This window comes from Zootoca vivipara, chromosome 6 (assembly GCF_963506605.1).
Source record: "Zootoca vivipara chromosome 6, rZooViv1.1, whole genome shotgun sequence".
Classification (NCBI taxonomy): Eukaryota; Metazoa; Chordata; class Lepidosauria; order Squamata; family Lacertidae; genus Zootoca; species Zootoca vivipara.
Window position 1 is genome coordinate 13,095,346 of NC_083281.1, and position 18,518 is coordinate 13,113,863.

Consider the following 18,518-nt stretch of genomic DNA (forward strand, 5'->3'; position numbering starts at 1 on the left):
GTTGCCCTCTTCTGGACACGTTCCAGCTTGTCAGGTCCAGTCATGACCGACTCTGGGGTTGTGGCGCTCATCTCGTATTATTGGCCGAGGGAGCTGGTGCACAGCTTCCAGGTCATGTGGCCAGCATGACAGAGCCGCTTCTGGCAAACCAGAGCAGCACACGGAAACACTGTTTACCTTCCCTATTTATCTTCTGATCGGCAAGCCCTAGGCTCAGTGGTTTAACCCACAGCGCCACCCTCATCCCTAGTTCCAACCTTAGGGGCTCCCAAACACAACTTTCTGGAAACACTGCTGGTCAGCTGAGAGATGTCAGCCAGTAGCCACTTCTAGCTCTGGGTAGGGAGGCCCTTTTGACCACACATCCTGGAAGGATGTGCTTGCCCACAAAGGAAAGTAGCCATAGGGCTTGGCTGAGCTGGGGAACATGGCCTGCCAGGGCCAAGATCTCTCAAAAGTCCAGGTCTCTCAAAGTGGCGATGTTTGTGCTGCCTGCTGCCACCACTCCAGAAGTACCAAGGTGGCATTTGCCTGGAAGGCTTTGTGATTTTGTGTGTGTGAAGTCTTGCAACAAGCGGAAAGGAGAGTGCTCAGTGTCCTACTCTTAGTAAGGCACGGCTTCTCTGGGAGGCACATGAGCGCACACACATCCTTCCCTTAAAGCAGCAACTCAGAAGCAGTGTCTTAAATTGGCTGGGCACTCCTGTCAGAGAGGAACCCACCAGCAGCCCTTGCTTAAACCTTCCTCTATGTCCCCCTTTCTGTAATGTGGGTCAGGGTTATGTTACCCCCATATTGCAGAACCCACAGCCACCTAGTGACAGAACTCTGGTGTAGCAGAGCAGAGAAAAACTTAAGGAAGCGTTTTTGTAAAAAGCACAATTTGAAGGGCTGTTGTGTCTTTGCAGGCTTTCAAAAGCCAGCGACAAGTAGGCCACTGGAAGCCTAGTTCTCCTCCCCACCCTCCAAACATCCTGATCAATGTGGATCTCTGGTGCCTCAGTGATGGTTCCAGTCTGAAGCTGCAGAGCTTTCTTATCAGAGTGGTGATGGGAAAAAGCAGTGCCTGGATCCCTCACTCCCAAAAGGCTTGCCCTGATTTCAATCTGCCTTTCCCCATGGTGCTGTCTCCAAAGCATAAATCTCTTGCATGGATTTATGCAAATCCTCCTCCTAACGTCTCAGTCTGCTGCCTTTATTCCTTACTGGATGTTGGCAAGCATTGGCAGCCTCCCCCCCCCCTCGAAAGCTTGGGAAAATAAGCACAGAATTGTCTTACTTTCCTTTGTTTTTATAGGGACTGGATAAGTGATTGCGATGCATAGGAAAAAGAAAGGCACCCTCTCCCTCATCCGGCTTTAGGGCTCCTCTGTATGTGGTCAAGCGGATAAAAGGTTTGGTCAGTTCAGCGGTGAGTGTCTTCAGAAGAGAGGTGTTGGATGCTCAGGCTGGCTTGCAAGGCAAATTCCTCCTCTCACAATAAGTGGTGGAAGCTGATTTCATTTGCTATCGGGCAATTTGCACAACCCAGTTAGGGTGACTAGTGGGGTGCACGTGAAGAAAGAGGCCCGTGCGCCTGTGCTGGGGGTGGTACGTGATGAGCATGCTGGTGGTGCTTCTTCCGCCCTGTGCTCTGGCTGGGCAAATCCTGCATGACAGGGAGGTGCAGAGCAGGCAGCTGTCCGCCTGAATGGCTTGGCTCAAGATCTCCATTCACCCAGAGAGCCCCTCTGCCTAGCTCGTAATTCCACACAGACTCCATTTCACAAGCCTATCCATGGCTGCTTCAGTCCATTCACTCCATGGAGCTCAACCTGCTTTGCCGACCTGGCAATACATTCCTATTTTATGTATCAGTTCCAGGCATGATAAACCTCCCAGGCAGAACATCTGTTCTCCCCTGCAGCTTGTAGAGTCATTTGAGGGCTTTGCTATCTTCCGTTTAGTGATGGGGGGGGGGCAGCTCACAGACCCTGAGTTTGATACTTTGTGATGGCAAAGAAGCATGTATCTTTTGTGGCCCAGAGGTTGAAGTGTCCTGCATGCAAAGCATCTCTGATTCATTTTTTTTAAAAAAACAATTCAGAAATCTTCCCACCACCTCTCTCCTTCCTTCCCTTCTGTCATCCTTCTTTCCTAAGATGAAAACTTCCACTTGGGGAATACAACAAAAGGTGAGTCTTCCTGCGTGCCAATCCTGCGCTTCCTTCCCTAAGAGGAGTTGAACCTCTCAAAGCAAAAAGCGTGCAACATCAGATTTCAAAGGGGGCAGGAGGGAGGGAGATTGGAGGTCTCCATTGGGTGGAGCTGAAAGCTCTGCCTGGTCCTTGAATGCCTGTGTTTCTCCAAGGATCCTTACCTGGGTGTGTTGGAGACAAGTCCAATGAACTGCCTGATTTTTATATTTTCAGTCAAGGTGGGCACAGCCAATGCTCTGCCTTTGACCCAGCAACAGGTAGGTAGCCGTGTTGGTCTGCCGTAGTTGTAACAAAATAAAATACCAATGACAAACTTAGTTGGTATCTAAGGTGCTACTGGAAGGATTTTTTATTTTATTTTGACCCAGCAGTTTTTGATGCTGCCTTTACTTGGCAGAGTCTCTTCTCATGATGGTTACCAGAGGCCTCCACCAGTTTGTTGTTTCTGCTTAACAACCAAGCAGAAATAAGAGCTCACTACTATTGCAATCCTTTCATTTATCCTGATGAAAGGATTACGGTACCTAAAACTGGCTTTTGATTGCATTGTTTGGATGAACAAAGCTGATCTGCAAATGTTTCTTTGGATTTTCATGGAGAAAGCAGCTTCATTTTGGCGATCACTCATAGCCGAGTGAGTCCATAAGTGACTGTGGAGGCCAATCCTGGATCCACATGTTCTTCCACAGTGGGGTCATAGGTTTCCGGGCGGGAGTTGATCACAGTGAGGGTTTGCCAAGCGTGCCTTCCTCTTAACCTGTTTCTCTCTTTCATCCCGAGTTCAAGTGTCTTCAAAGTCTATGACACCTTTGGTAAAGGCTGTTGTCCAATTGGAGCGCTCGCAGGCCAGTGTTTCCCAGTTGTCGGTGTTTATTCTACATGTTTTAAGATTTGCCTTGAGTCTTTAAACCTCTTTTGTTGACCACCAGCATTCCGCTTTCCATTTTTAAGTTTGGAATAGAGTATGTAGTTGCTTTGGAAGACGATAATCAGGCATCTGAACAACATGACCAGTCCAATGAAGTTGATGTTGACGAATCATTGCTTTGATGCTGGTGATCTTTGCTTCTCCCAGTACACTGGAAAAAATGTACCTGTGCTGCTGATACAAATAGTAGTATAATACATGCAACACGTGGGCGACTCACCATGATCTCCAAATCAATTATACATTATTCATCATACATTATTTATCAAACTTCTGAGAAATATATATATATAAAGCCTTATGTAAAAGCCACAGAGACTTACAAATTAACAACCCTGAAAACAAACTGTTGATATCTGATTCCAATACACTTTTCAAATGTTTAACTCCAATGGAAGGGAGCAAAGAAACAGAACCAAACTACTGGTCCGCCCAGCTCAGGGCAAGCGACTCTCTGGGGTTTCTCCAAACCCCACCTGGAGGTGCAGGGAGCTGGGTATGTTTAGCCTAGACAAGAGAAGGTTAAGGGGTGATATGATAACCATGTTCAAATATATAAAAGGATGTCATATAGAGGAGGGTAAAAGGTTGTTTTCTGCTGCTCCAGAGAAGCAGACACGGAGCAATGGATTCAAACTACAAGAAAGAAGATTCCACCTAAACATTAGGAAGAACTTCCTGACAGTAAGAGCTGTTCGGCAGTGGAATTTGCTACCGAGGAGTGTGGTGGAGTCTCCTTCTTTGGAGGTCTTTAAGAAGAGGCTTGACAGGCATATGTCAAGAATGCTTTGATGGTGTTTCCTGCTTGGCAGGGGGTTGGACTGGATGGCCCTTGTGGTCTCTTCCAACTCTATGATTCTATGATTCTATGCTGTTGGGGATTGAACCCAGGACCTTCTGTATACAAAGCAGGTGACCTGCTTCTGAACCAGACTCTTCCCTTAAGGGATAGGGTTGGCCTAGGGATCTGTGCTGAGCGAGAAAGTTGCTGCAGCTACCACAAGCTGCCAGTTGTTCACTGTCTATCAGGGGGAGGAAGAGATGGCAGGGATCCCCATAGCTCTGCTTCCTGGTTGTGGCTTGGTGTGGTTTCCAAGGCACCCTCTTGTGGTGGTTGTTATTAAGCACTGAGGGACTTCAGGTGGAAAGCCAGTGATGAGCATTGGTTGCTCTCCTGAAGCAAGAGGAGCCTTAATAACAGCTGGGTAATGAGGTTATCAGAAACCGCAGCAGATGTGTCAGAGGAGCTCCCGCTCCCCCCCCCCGCCGCCACCCCTGCTTGGTTTCCAGAGCAAATCACCCCCAGGGTGCTTCCCTCATTAGCCAAAAAGGGACTGGCAATCTATTTTGGAAGGGAAGCCCGGGGCAGAGAGACCCACTTAATTTGTCACTTGCTGGATTTCTTTGCTGGAATCTGCCGCCTGATGCTGTAGCCTGGTCACAGAATCAAAGGCCCAGGCTGAGGTGTCACAGGAAGATGCCTCTCTCTTTGTGCCCCAGAGCAGCTCTGAAGCTCCTTCAATCCAGGTTCTCTCCTGGCCACTCAGACCCACTGGAAATCTGGCTGGAAACAGAGCACATCATTCAGCGTGCTAGGGGTGTCCTGTTCAAACATTCCCTGTCCACAAGGATGTTTTCCTTACTTTGTGGTCTGTTATTGTGGTCTTGGACCCTCTCATCTCCCGTTGACTTTTGCTCATGGAAGGAAAGAGAAGGAACACGACTTGCTGAGCTTGGCTGGGACGGGAGCGGGGAGACACCCTCCAAGACTGTGAGCCTCAGTGCCTGTGGCCAAGGATGGCTTGGCTGTTCTTTGGTGGCTCTTTGCCATTCCCCCAAGGAGTCTGCACTGCACTGGTGTGATGCTGCTTTGGCTTTCTGGGCATCAAAAACACATGCACCTTGTGATCTCACACAGCTGAAGTTTCTGGCTTGTTTCTCTGCAGTCATGAGGGCTGGGGACTTGGTGAATTTATAAACGTTCTTTGTGAAATGCAAAAGCTGAGTTTCTCAAGGTGCTAAATTCTGGTCCATGCCCCAGAAAAAGCACTGGGGCTCTGCCCTGTTCCCGAAGATTCAAGCATGCATGGCTGTGCCTAGGTAGACACTCGCTCCCTGCTCTGCACACGCTGCAAGAGCTGCTTGTTCTCTCTGCTGAAGAACCTGCTGGGCTCCCTTCCAATGGTCTCCATTACAAGGAGAGCGTAATGAGGGACCTCTCTGCCTCCTGCCCTCTGTCCTGCCATGTGCCAAGTTCTGGTGTCTGCATAATGGATGAACTGCCGTAACTCTACTCCAGCTTCCGCCATCACCGCTTCAGCCAAGAGTTTGTTGGCACACCAAGGTGAGGTGTTGGGATAGATCCACCCTTCAGTTTCTTCCCTTCTAGACTCAGCAGAAGCAGAGGGCAACCATTTATCCTAGGACCCCTCCTCCTGGCCTCTTGCCATCACTGCCTTGCTCTGAGTTCCTGGTCTCCTATGCACAGTGGTGGTCTTTGTGGGGCGGGGCTGTAGGGGCCAAGTGCTGATGTTTGCAAGGCCAGCTCAGGCTGCAGCCAAGCCCAGCACTGCAGGGTTACAAATGAGGGAGCCTTCCCTTGTCAACCTTTCTCTCCTCCTAACTGCTGCTTCAGCTAAAGTGCTTGAGATGACAGATCTTTATGATTCATTCCCCTGACCTGCCACTGCTTCTGGTTTTAGTGCTGATCCCTCCTGAAATGTGTCTCTTTAGGAGACGTCACCTACTCTGTGTATTCATTACAATAAACCGCTAAATTTCTACTGCTGTAGAGTTCAGATCTAATGTGCAAGCAGCCAGTGTAGCAGATGGTCAGCTTCAAGTTGGCAAAGGTGTGTGTGTGTGTGATGGGGAGAGACCTAAGAAGTGCTTCAAGATGACAGCTCTTGAGGGGGCATGTTGCATCCCAGTTCAAGGAATGTGTCCCACCACATTTGACTGGAAAGGATCATCGACCCATCAGCAGTCCGGACCATATGGGGAGCAGCTGCTGTTTGGGCCTCCCAGGAGCTGGGGCTCAATTTCCCATCAAAATGGTTTCCCGTGGCTTTGTCACAGCATGAGAGCAAGATGCTACATGGCAGGAGGGATGTCAGACATCCAGAATACAAAGCTGTCTTGTGTGGAGGCCCCTGCCAGGCCAAAGCAGCCCGCAGCTCCATCCTCCATCCTCGGTGCTTCTGCCTCAGGCACCTGCCATGCTTGAACCCAGCCCAGCCTCCATGTTTCTGGCAGTAAATGGAGAAAAGTGGCCCAGGAGGAGGAGGAAGGAAGGAAGAAGCACTGATGATCTCCCTGTCTGAGCAGAGTTCTGGGTCACCCCAGAGGAATCCTGTGTTTCTCTTTGCACAGCCATGGAACAGCTACCTGAAGAAACAATGGCTCAGCTTGCTTTTCTGAAACAGTCTCCAGGCCGTGCCCATTAATTTCAATGGGTCTACTCAGAGTAGGACTAACACTATGCATTTAGCATTAAGAGTCTAACAATCGGAATCCCCTGTTCCTTCCACTCCCGGCTCCATGGAACTTTCTTATTTTCAGCAGCACAATCTGGAAAAAGTGTGTGTGTGTGTGTGTGTGTGTGTGTGTGTGGTGCGAACCGTTCCTCTTGTTCAACAACTGGGAGTCCTGCTAACCTACTCCAAAATCATCCAGTAAATCCAGACCGGACCGCCCCTGCTGAGCGCTGCTCACAAACGCCGAGTCCATATTACGGGGTGGGTGGGTGACTCTTCTGAGGCACAAGAACGTCGGAAGCGCTTACGGGATCAGGCCAAAGAAGGATCACCTGGTCCAGCATCCTGTTCTCACAGGGGCCAACCAGATGCTCGCAAGGGAATCCCTCCTGTGGATTCCAGCAATTGGTGTTTGGAAGTTTTGCTGCCTCAAACTGTGTGTGTGGAGGCAGAGCAGAGCCAACTGTGGCTAGAAGCCCTCGATAACCCTCTCCCCCTCCGTTAATTTATCCATCCAGATCGGTGGCTATCGCTGCCTCCTTTGGGAGGGAGTTAGTTCCAGAGCTGCCTGCGATGTGTGGGGCACGACTGTTCCGCTGGGGGCGGGAGGGGGGGCGTGGATCTACCGTTCGCCGCTTTGATCTGGCGCTTCAGCCTTTTGCCGAGAGCACAACACGGGCACGTCGCCTTGCGGGAGCCGAGAAGAGGCACCTGCCCTGGTTTAGTCCCGTGGGGCGCGCTGCTCTTGCGAGCCCCCCCCCTCCCCGAGCCCCCTCCCGCTGCCCACGCCGCGCCTCTCCGCCCCCCGCCCCTTCTCCTCGCTGTCAGCAGCCGTCTGTGTCTGATTCGAGAGGAAAACGCAGGCGAGCCGAGCCGAGCCGACTGCAGCGAGCGCAGCGACCCCGGACCCGTCTGCAGAAGCAACACCCCTCCGCCGCCCGCCCCGGGGCTACCAGAAGCCCCCTTCGGCCTCGGCTGGCTGGCGCAGCGGATGGGGACGGAGACCGCGCCTGCTCTTCCCTGAGCGCCGCTGCCCCATTGGAAAGGCGGCGGAAGAGCTGCAAGCCGGAGACAGTAGTGGCGGGGTGCGCGCCATGAGCCCCAGCCTTGGGGTTCAGGGGCCAGTGGTGGAGCCAGGGAGCGGCCCTCGCCCTAGGGCCTGGCCAGTCGCAGGCCGGCCGGCCTGACAGCGAACTCCCCGCGGATGCGAGGCAGGAGCGCTTGCCTAGCCCGGAGACTAAGGTGAGCGGATGCGAGGCAGCGGACCCACAGGTGGTGCGGCGCTTCCCCCGGGTTGCTGGTCGCGCTGGTCTGCGTGGGCGCTCCTGGCCGCAGGTCCGAGGGCGGCTGCCGCTCGCCTCTCGTGGCCGGAGGGGAGTTGCGCTGCCGGCGCCCGCAAGGAGCCGGTCACCCGCTGCACGCGAGGCTCCTCTCTGGCCTGTCTGCCTTCCCAGGGGGAGCTGGGCTCATCCTCCTTCCCAGAACTGGCGGGGGGCTCTGCTCCCGGGGGACCTTCCGACGGGGACCCGCAAAGGAGTGCAGCAAAGGGGCTCACGGGGGGACGCGGAGCCCTTCTCAGCCTCCCCAGCGAATGGGCACAAGCAAAGGCGTCTCTCGGGCCCCAGACCAGCCCTCCAGCCCCGCCACGGTCGGTCTCTAGTCCGTTGCCAGGCCACGGAGGGCCACCAGCCAAGCCTGCCAAGCGCATAATATGGAGGCTTTGCGGGGAGGGGGTGTCACGGGGTTTGGCCCCGGGATCAGGAGCAGCCTGACTGAAGGCAGGCGGACCATCCCCCTGTGTTAGCTTTTAATCAATGGAGGCTCAGCGAAGGTTTTGCAAAGTCCCCCCCCCCGCAAAGCTCCTTCCCAAAGCAGCCGGCCTCCTAATTCAATTCCCTCGCCTTGTTTAGCCGTAATGTGAGCTGCGGAATGTCCTACCCAAAGAAAGGGGGACGCGGTTGCTTTTTCCATTAAATATGACCCAGGGAGGTATTTGTGGCGCGTCAAAAAGGAGGCTAAGGAGACAGAGCGGGAGTGGAGGGAGCTAGAGACAGGACACCCCCAAAGAGCTGGAGTTGTCAATGGGGTGCTGCCTCATTGTGTGCATGAGAGGAGAAGGCAGCTGGAGGGGACAGGAGCCCGTCCCTAGTTTGGGCGGGGGGGGGGAGGCCCTTTCCAGGGGGCCCAAGGGCCTTGTTGGGGCTCTGCTCTGAGGGTCCCCAGTGGGGAAAGGAGCCGACTTCAACTCTTGGACACAGGAAAGTTTGCTGCTCCAGGAGGCAGCCTGGCCCAGATCCATCTCCCTGCTTCTGGTTTTCTTTCTCACTGCTTTGCTCAGGGGAGGGACAGCTGTATGACAAATGGAACGAATAAGCTAAATACTTTTTAATGGGACCCAAGGGCACCATTAAGAAGAGTGTGCGTTACAGTGACAGAGGAGGAATTTGAGAAGCAAACTGCTAGCAATATAAAACCAAATAATTAAAATAAACATTAAATACATAATGAAGAAACAGTATTGTAAAATGGCAGCGGAAAAGGAGCTGTAGGGGAAGCAAAGCAAATTCTGTACATCCACCTTTGATTCTAGAGACAGGGGGGGGATGTATTCACAAATGCAGCACCCATGTCCCAGATGGTGGCCACAGGAATATTTGGGCCTTAGACAATAAGTGATGCCAGGAACCATCACTTCTTGCCTAAGGGGCTTTTGCTGCTTGCAAGTTCCTCCAGAGCCCAAATCATAGTGTGAGAGGCAAGACCCTTCCCATCCCAGGACTCCAAGGGGGGGGCAATGAAAGCAACAGCTGGCTACCAGTCTCAGCCAAAAATGTGAGAGTCCCTGGTTAGGAGCTGAACGAGTGATCAAAGAGTGCCTTTCTAGAACTTTTGTTTCCTTCCAGCAAAGATTCAGGGGGCACAACCCCCCCCCCCGACATCATTCACTTGCTGGATGAAGCATTACCAGGTGCTATGAGGGCCTAGGGCCTGGGGGGGTGCTCCTTCAGGCACCACAACCCATTCCACCCCTTGGCAGCATTTGGGACCTGAGCCCCTCTGGATGACAAATACAGGATGCCTTCTTAGGCTTACCTGGTCCTCACTCTCCACCTTTGGGATGGACTCTTGTGCCTCAGCCTATGGGAGACAAGGGCTTCAACAGGTAGGGAATCTCAGGGAGGGAGGGCCCACAGAGGCTCCCTCCAGATCTGGTAACTGCTGAGCCACATCCTCTTCCTCCACTTAAAACATAGCTGCCAAGTTATCCCCCTTTTTAAGGGATTTTCCCTTATGCTGAATAGGCTTCCTCGCGAGAAAAGGGAAAACTTGGCAGCTATGACTTAAAATAGCTAGCTGACATTCACCCTGCCTTGGTAAAAGTGGACCCACCATGGGAGCCCTTCCAGGAAGTCAGCAAAATGTAAGCACAAGGCTGCACTTAGGAAGCAGGAAGGGCATCTATACCTAGTGGGGGGAATCACTTTGTTTCTGGGACAGAAAATTTTGCTTAGGTGCATTGCCTTGCTTTCTCCCTCCCTGCTCCTCCCCCACCAGATACTCAGTGCAGATAAAAGGCAGAAGAGCCTGTGGGGCCGAGAAGCCTCCACAACTGCCCCCTCCTCAAATTCCAGCCCCTCTTTCCGCTAGCCAGGAAGCCCCTAGGGGCCTTTTCTTGCCTGGACACCAAGAGAAATGTTAATATGAATTAAAAGGCAGAAAAGCACATTCTGTTGGAAGCAAAGTGTTGTTGACGCCGGAGGACCAATTCTCTTGAACATATTACATGCTTGAAGAGCAGCTTCAAAACCAGGAGTAGAACAGATGAGCAGGCTGTGGGTGCAGAGGAGGAGGAAGAAATGAGGCTGATGGGAGGGGGGGACCTTCCCTATTACCTGAGAGGCAAAAAGACACCTCCTTTGTTCGAGAATAATGCTTTGCCTTTGGGGATCCTTGGATTTGAGTCCTTCTGAGGCGGCCTTGGGATCATCTTTGCTGTCTGGCAAAGTGTGCAAGACAGTCACTGAGGATGTCTCCACACAACAAATTGAATCTGCCTTTGAACTTGTTCTGATTGCCATGGCTCCTAACCAAAGAAGTGGCTGTTCTGCAAAAGGGCAGCTAAGTACTACCGGTATAGTTACAGGTAGGTAGCCGTGTTGGTCTGAGTCGAAGCAAAATAAAAAAATTCCTTCAGTAGCACCTTCATCTGAAGAAGTGTGCATGCACACAAAAGCTCATACCAAAATATAAACTTAGTTGGTCTTTAAGGTGCTACTGAAGGAATTTTTTTATTTTACTACCGGTATGTTTGGGAGGACTGTGCTAATGACACCCCTTCCTGCAATTCCTCTTTAAAGCATCTCCAGAGCATTAGTTTCATGGGACAACAGCCAACCTCAATTCAAATGCAGATCCAGGATCCTTTCATTGGCCATAATGACCTGGGCATGTATGTTTGTTGTCCCATACACATGGACAAATGCAGTGTTTATGGCAACTACCCTGATCAGAGCTCAAAAAATTAGTCATAAGATTTTTTTTAAAAAAAAGACTAAATATTCATGGCACTAGCAGCCAAATCATATGCAGAGGAATTCTCCAGCTGCCAGTCTGTATTTGCAACATTTTTTACCATTACCATTGATATGAAAACACAGTTGTGTGGGGTGGTGGAGGGAGATCTGACAGCGTAAATGCAGGCAATAAAGAAAAGAGAAAGATATTGTGAGTTGTTAACAACTCCCCCCCCCTCTGGCAACAACTAAGGCCCAAGTGCACAACACCAAGCTCTTCCCCACCATCCTCCAGCCACATCAGGGGGTAGAGGCAGGAAGCCAGTCACCTGGGGCAACCTGGGGAGTGTGCATAACATCGAGTTGCCCCTGCCCCCAAATAAAGCCGCCTCAGTGGCCCTCATGGACTTTGCTCCTGGCCCTTGACCCCCCCTTTAGAAGTTTCTCCCATCTCTGATGCTCTTGCTGGGAGATCAGTTCCTGTCCTTCGATTTTACATTAGAGGACCACTGAGGAAGAGAGAGACTTTTCTAGGGTAACTCAGTGAGATTCTTGGGGTTCCTCTCTCCTGCCACCGGGACTGCACTTGAGTCAAAACCACCTGAGTCCCCTCTGCTTCCCACCCTCAAGACTTCAGTGTACACTAAGTTATTATATAATAAAGGGAGGAGGAAATTAAATGACTGCAAAACAAATTCCTGCTTCTCTTCCCCTCCCTGAAAAGGGAAGAAAAATTGAGTCCAATTTATTTTTAGCTGCCTAAAGAGGGGGCTTTGCATTATTATTCCTCAAGGGTGAGCTGCTGCTGCTGCTGCTGCTGCTGCTATTAATCCATAATCTACAAAGAATGGATTCTGCAATCACCAGTTTTTTAAACGTGAAATCTGCCAAGGATATTTTGTGATCTGCAGGAAAAGGAAAATCCTCTTTGCTACATGTAAACATGCAAGTGCTTTGGTTCTTTTCTTGAGAGGGGGAAAGATGGAGGGGGGCTCTTCAACACGCATGTGGGCATGCCCCGCCCAGCTCCAAGCCATCCCAGTTATGCTGTGTCTCTCTCAGACGCACCTGCAAAGTCTTTGCTTCTTCCAGAAGAGCAAAGCCAACATTGTACAGCGGCTGTGTGTGTAAGCTAGGTTGCTTATACAAGCAGGGCACAAGCAAAGGAAAGGAGGACCTCTGCCCCAAGGCACCTCCTGTCTTCTCTGCTCTGCCTGTGGGGAGAGTGGGTGTCATCCCAAGGCCATGGCACATCCATATGCAAAGGGGCTTGCAGGAGAGCAGGGCAAGGGCAGCACCTCTCGAGAGTGGGGGGGGGCTTCTTCCTCAAAGGAAGTGAAACTGGTGGGCTAAAGATGCCTGGGCCTCATGCACACTTTAGTTTTAATTTCATATTACTCAACTTGGTCTTGTCCCCACCAACTCACCTGCCTTTCCTTGCTCCTCCATGGACTGTTTGCTGAGATGTATCTCAGTAGCCGGGGGGGGGGAGAGGCAGAGGGGCAACTGCCCCCCTAGATCAAGTAAAACAAAAGAAATATTTAACTGCCCAATCCCATCGGTTCTGCCCTCCACCAGAAAAGTCCTGCCTCACCTAAATAAATCCTGCCCCCCCAAAAAAATCCTGGCTATGCCCATGGCCTTGGTGCAGCTGCGGGGGGGGGGGGGAGGGAGAGGCAGGGGCTCCCATGGCAGAGGCCTGCCAGAGCAGCTGCACCCATATCTGTAACTCCCTCCTCTCCCTCTCTCTTACAGGTGCGTGGGAAGATGGTGGGAGGCCCGTAGGACCATGCACTGCAACATGACATGCTGCTGCTGTTTTCTGGTCTTGGTTTTTCACTGCGTCCTCCTGAGTACAGCCTCGGTGGCAGCTTGCCCAGCGCGCTGTGACTGCCTCCCCCAGATCAAGTCCGTCAGCTGCCACCGCAAGCGCCTCACCACAATCCCTGAGGGGATTCCCACAGAGACCAAGATCTTGGAGCTCAACAAGAACCGCATCCGCTGCCTGAACTCGGGGGACCTGTCTCCATTTCCACTATTGGAGGAGCTGGACTTCAGTGAGAACATCATCACCAGTGTAGAGCCAGGTGCCTTCAGCAACCTCCTGAACCTGCAGGTCTTGCGCCTTCGTGGCAACCAGCTCAAGCTGCTCCCCCCAGGCGTCTTCACCAAGCTCTCCAACCTCACTGTCCTGGACATCAGCGAGAACAAGATTGTCATCCTTCTGGACTACACATTTCAAGACCTGAGGAGCCTCAGGTTCCTGGACCTTGGGGACAATGACCTGGTTTATGTCTCTCGGAAGGCCTTCTCCGGCCTCCTGGGCCTGCAGCAGCTGACAATAGAGAAATGCAACCTGACGGACATCTCCGCAGAGTCGCTCTCTCGCCTCCAGAACCTACAGGCCCTTCGGCTCAGGCACCTGAGCATTGCCACAGTGGAAGACCAAAACTTCAAGAAGCTTTGCAACCTCTGGCAGCTGGAAATTGACAACTGGCCATTCCTGGAGGACATATCGCCAAATGGCTTCCAAGGACTCAACCTCACCTCACTCTCAATCACGTACACAAACATCACTGCCGTCCCAACAGCTGCCTTGAGGAACCTGGGGCACCTCATGTACCTGAATCTCTCCTACAACCCCATCAGCACAGTCCCCAAGGGCGCCTTCCGGGACCTCATCCGGCTCAGAGAACTCCACATGGTGGGCGACTTGTTGGCCATGGTAGAGCCCCAGGCGCTGTATGGCTTGAGGCAAATCCGCCTTCTCAATCTCTCCAACAACTTCTTGTCCACTTTGGAGGAAAGCAGCTTCCACTCTGTCAACACGCTGGAGACACTCAGGGTGGACCGGAACCCCTTAGTCTGCGACTGCCGCCTCCTCTGGATCCTCCAGCGCCGGAAGACGCTCAACTTCAATGGCCAACCGCCAATGTGTTCCTCACCACCCGAGATCCAGGGTGATGCCCTGCGCGACTTCCCAGACTCTGTGCTCTTTGAGTACTTCACCTGCCAAAAGCCAAAAATCAGGGACCGGAAGCTCCAGCACATCACTGCTCACGAAGGGCAGGCTGTGTCCTTCCTGTGCCGGGCGGATGGAGAGCCCACCCCCTCCATCGTCTGGGTTTCTCCTCAGCACCGGATGATCACCATCAGGAGCACTGGGCGGGTCGCCGTCTTGCCCAGTGGGACGCTGGAGATCCGCTACGCACAGGTCCAAGACAGTGGGACCTACATCTGCATCGCCAGCAATGCCGGTGGCAACGACACATACTTTGCCACACTGACCGTCAAGGGGCACTCAGCCAACGGAGCCCTTTATGCAAACCGGACCCTGCACCTCAGTGACTTCAACGACACTTTGCACAACAACACACAGGTCTTCTTGAAGTTCACGCTGGACCTCAAGACTATCCTGGTGTCCACTGCCATGGGGTGCATCACCTTCCTGGGCGTGGTGCTCTTCTGCTTCCTCATCCTCTTTGTCTGGAGTCGAGGCCGTGGGCAGCACAAGAACCACTTCTCTGTGGAGTACTCCTTCCGCAAGGTGGACGGCCCAACCACAGCGGCTGGGCAAGGGGGCGCCAGGAAGTTCAACATGAAGATGATCTGAACTGCTGGCAGGCTGGGAGGGGGGCCCTGCTGGGAACACCCGCAAGGAGAACCAAGTGGGCTGTGGGTGCTGCTGCCCCTCCTCTGCCATCAGTTCAGTTCAACTTCAAGGGCTTAGACCAGGCAAGCAGTGAGCGTGCTGAGGGATCTCTGCCACGCCACTCTTGCCAAGGGTGCCATGAACCTAGTGGCAGCATTGCCCATCGTGGCTGGCCCAGCGCCAACACCCAGCAAGGTGGGGCAGACCCTGGCACCCTGGCAGAGCCTGCTGCTGCCACCAGAGCCTCCTAATGCGGTTCGGCCGGGTGGTAGCAGCACTGGACAGAGCTCCAGCTCGCCTGGCAAGCACCAAGCGGCCACCTAGCACCGCCCTGGTCCTGATGCTCGCACGTGGATGGGAGCGGCATCATTAGCAGGGTGGGTTAGCACCATCCACATGCCGAGTGAGCTGGGAGCTCCTCCACTCAGTGCCACAGCCTGCGCTATTCACTGGCAGGCACTGCAAGAGACTTCCCCCAGGCTGAAGGGTAGCACTGGCCAGGGGCTTCTGCCTCTCTCCCTTTCTCCCTGTCTCTGGGCTTCCACCCCCCACCCGATGGACGGACAACGCGCTCCACGCACACAACACAGGGGGCTGTTCAGGTCTTTTTGCTGTAGCTGACTTTTGTTCTTTGTTTCATCAACTATGCATCTCTCAAGTAACGGGAGCGTTACTCTTGGGCTTTAAAGAACCTCGCCTCTCTCTCATTTTTCTAAGTGACATATTTGGAAATCTCTGTTGAGCTGAGTGCTTGTTTTTAAACCATTTATACGCCTAACAGGTATCTTCCTGTGCGGCTGAGGACTCCCAGTGCAGGGAGGGAAGAGGGAGACCAACCAACCTTTGCCCGCCAGACCAGAACCAGCAAGGTGGAGGCTATGCTGGGGGATACGCAGTGCCTTGTAAGAGCCCTGCCTAACATTTTTAATAATAATGAGGAGGATGTTGGCAGACAACTGCCCTCCGTGCCGAGGCCCTCCTCAACAAAGCAATAACCTGCTTCTTCCACTTGGCTGGCTGGGATGGAGCCCAGCACACGGGACCCAAGAAGGCTGAGCTCTTGCACTGTGCACAATCCCCCAAGGAAGGGCCAAGCTTTGAGATGAGAGAGAGAGAGAGAGAGGTGTAAAGTGAAATGTAGGCTTCCATCTTCTTTTCAGTGAATAAGGCTAGAAGGCATTTGGAGGAGTGTTAGCTGATTTAGTGGGGGAAGGAACACTTTGGACAGAAATAATCCATTGCCACCTTTGAGCCCCACCAAGAGCCCCACTACAAGTCCTGGCGGCTTGAGGTGGACTCTGAGGAAGGCCAGGGGTGGCTGGACCAAGGCCAAGGCAGAGCAAGGGGTTGAGTTGCCCCAGCTAGGGATGTATACAAAGTGCTTTCTGCCATCCTTACAACCTTCCTGTGAAGTGGGCAAGGTTGCAAGAAGGTGGCTGGCCCAGGGCAAGGATGGGTGTGTTCTGGTGCCGATTCTCCCAAATAGACACAGCCCCATGGCAGGTTCCAGTTGGGTCACCCTCCCCTTCCCCTCCTTGGCTGACAGATTCCCAGTTGCAAAAGAAGCCTGAGCAGTCAGGAGCCGTTGGCGCCTTACAAGGACAGGGTCCCTTTCACGCCCTCCCTGCCTGCCGCACAGGAGAGGAGCATCTTCCGAGGCTCTGCCTGCCAAGGGAAGTGGTGTGTGTGTGTGTGGTTGCACATCCATCCACGCATGAGCTAGAAGATTATGCTTGTTGATGATAATGTATTATTTGTGCTAAATGAGGTTTCGGCTGACATATTTACTAGCATCTGTTTTGGTTTCCAATGAAAACACCAACTGGCAGGCAAGACTGGGATCGTCCTGACAACAGGAAATTAGTATTTTAGAGAGCAAGGGAGGTCAGCAATGGAGAAGTGCGCATTTGCTTGCTGGGGTGGTGCTGATTGGACCTTTCAGCGCAAGAGATGTGGGGGCGTCTGGCAGCCAGAACTCCTCAAAGATGCTGCTGGATCAATGCTAATAAAATAGAGGGAAGGCTGCCACTCAGTTCCGCTCTGTCTGTTCCTCCTCCCACCACCCGGTCTGCTCTAAAGGGTAGCACAAGGCTTGTGAAAGTTGGGGTCAGGGGACAGTGGGCAATTGAAGAGCATGCTAGAAAGACAGAAGCTTGGCTGGAGACAGACTTTGCAGGGGAAATTCAACCCGCTCCCTGTGACCTCTTGGCAACAGAGACCTCTCGAAGCTCCCAGACATGCTTGCCTGGCCCTTGAACATTTGGCTCTCTTCCTCTCACCCATCTGTAAAATGGCAACAGTAGATAATTCATGTAGCTATTTTAAGGACCAACACAATTGTGACTAAGATTGCTGAATACATGGCTAAATCCTGGCTTGTGGACTGCCGAGCGGAGAGTCCAAAAGTGGCTTCCTTTGCCATGCTGGCCAGAGGGGACTGAGCAGCCATGGATTGTATGTGTCTGGAGGCACCTTAAAGATCAAGATTTAGTGCGGCATGAGTTTCCATAGACCAATTCATTGATGGCATTTATTTACTGCCTGGCCAGGGAGGTCCAAGCTGTGTACATGTTTCTCCCCACACAGATTTTATCCTCACCAACACTGCGAAGTAGGCTAGGCTCAGAGGTGGAGTTTGGCCAAGGTGTCTACCGGCCTGGGGGCTGAAACTGTATCTGCCCAGTCTGTGGCTCTTTAAACACCACACAACGTTGGCTCTTGGTGTCTAGAGACCACTAGCATCAGACCACAAAGATTTGAGCTGCAATCATGTGTTTGACAAAAGGGGGGCAGGGAAAGCAGTCAGCTTTGGGCAGAGTAGCCTGTGGCTCTCTGAGTTGGAGGCCATGAAGAAATCTATTGTCAGTACCCACTCCACCTCCCTCTGCATCTTCCGGACTTCTCTCCCCCTCCCCCTGCTCACTTCAAATTCGACTTCTCCAACAGTCCCAATCACTTGGTCCTTCCTTCCATTTTGGTGGAATAACACAGGTCAGAGATGTAAGATCTTACACAGGGAAGGGGCAAGGGGGAAATCACAACCATGAAACTATTTCATCCTTCCCCCCGCCCAAGAAATAGGAAAGGACCCCAGCACTGATTTTGAGGGTGGATGAGATTTGCTGGAGTTTGGGGTGGTGGGTGTTCAAAAAGCCAAGAGTGCGAAAATCACTCACTGTCCCCATGGAATACCTTGTTTATACAGAATGTGCACATTTTTTAATACGTATGACTGCATGTACAATACAGCAATGTATCACATAATCACCTCTGTCTCCTGTTTGTTTTATGCTTTGGTGCCTCTTCTCAGTTATATGATGATGAGAATAGAATCCTTTGTACAATCTGAGTCCCTTTGTAGAAGTGGGAGTCTCTCTCAGTCAGTCATGTGGGCTTGTCAAAGCTGTTTGCTGGCTGAGAGATCTAAATGCTATTTATTATTTAGGCAGATTCTCAGCACCTGAGCCAGGACTTCCTCTGCTAGCACATTCTACAAGGATACCAGCCACCGCCAAGCACACAGGCTGTGTGTTTTTACATGTCTGCGTGAAAGGATCAGTGTGGAGAGGAGAGGGAGGGAGGTGGGTTCCTGATGCAATTCCCTGCTACAGATATTCCTGTGAATACCCCGACACACCCCTCTTTGGATGCCACTTCTCTCTCTCTCTCTCTCTCTCTCTCTCTCTCTCTCTCTCTCACACACACACACACACACACGTCTTTGCTGAATGGCAGTGGATCAGGAGCCTC

At 52.3% G+C, this 18,518-nt stretch overlaps 1 protein-coding gene across 1 annotated transcript; it reads left to right on the forward strand.

The window, feature by feature from the left end:
- Nucleotides 1–12,875: 12,875 nt before the first annotated feature.
- On the forward strand, nt 12,876–18,022 carry LINGO3 (leucine rich repeat and Ig domain containing 3). The gene has a single exon (XM_035120613.2). It carries the CDS (start codon nt 12,906–12,908, stop codon nt 14,727–14,729), a length of 1,824 nt encoding a protein of 607 aa, XP_034976504.1. The 5' UTR covers nt 12,876–12,905; the 3' UTR covers nt 14,730–18,022.
- Nucleotides 18,023–18,518: the final 496 nt, after the last annotated feature.

Excerpts from the sequence above, each read along its gene's own strand:
- LINGO3 (XM_035120613.2), top strand. The coding sequence starts at position 12,906 with ATGCACTGCAACATGACATGCTGCTGCTGTTTTCTGGTCTTGGTTTTT.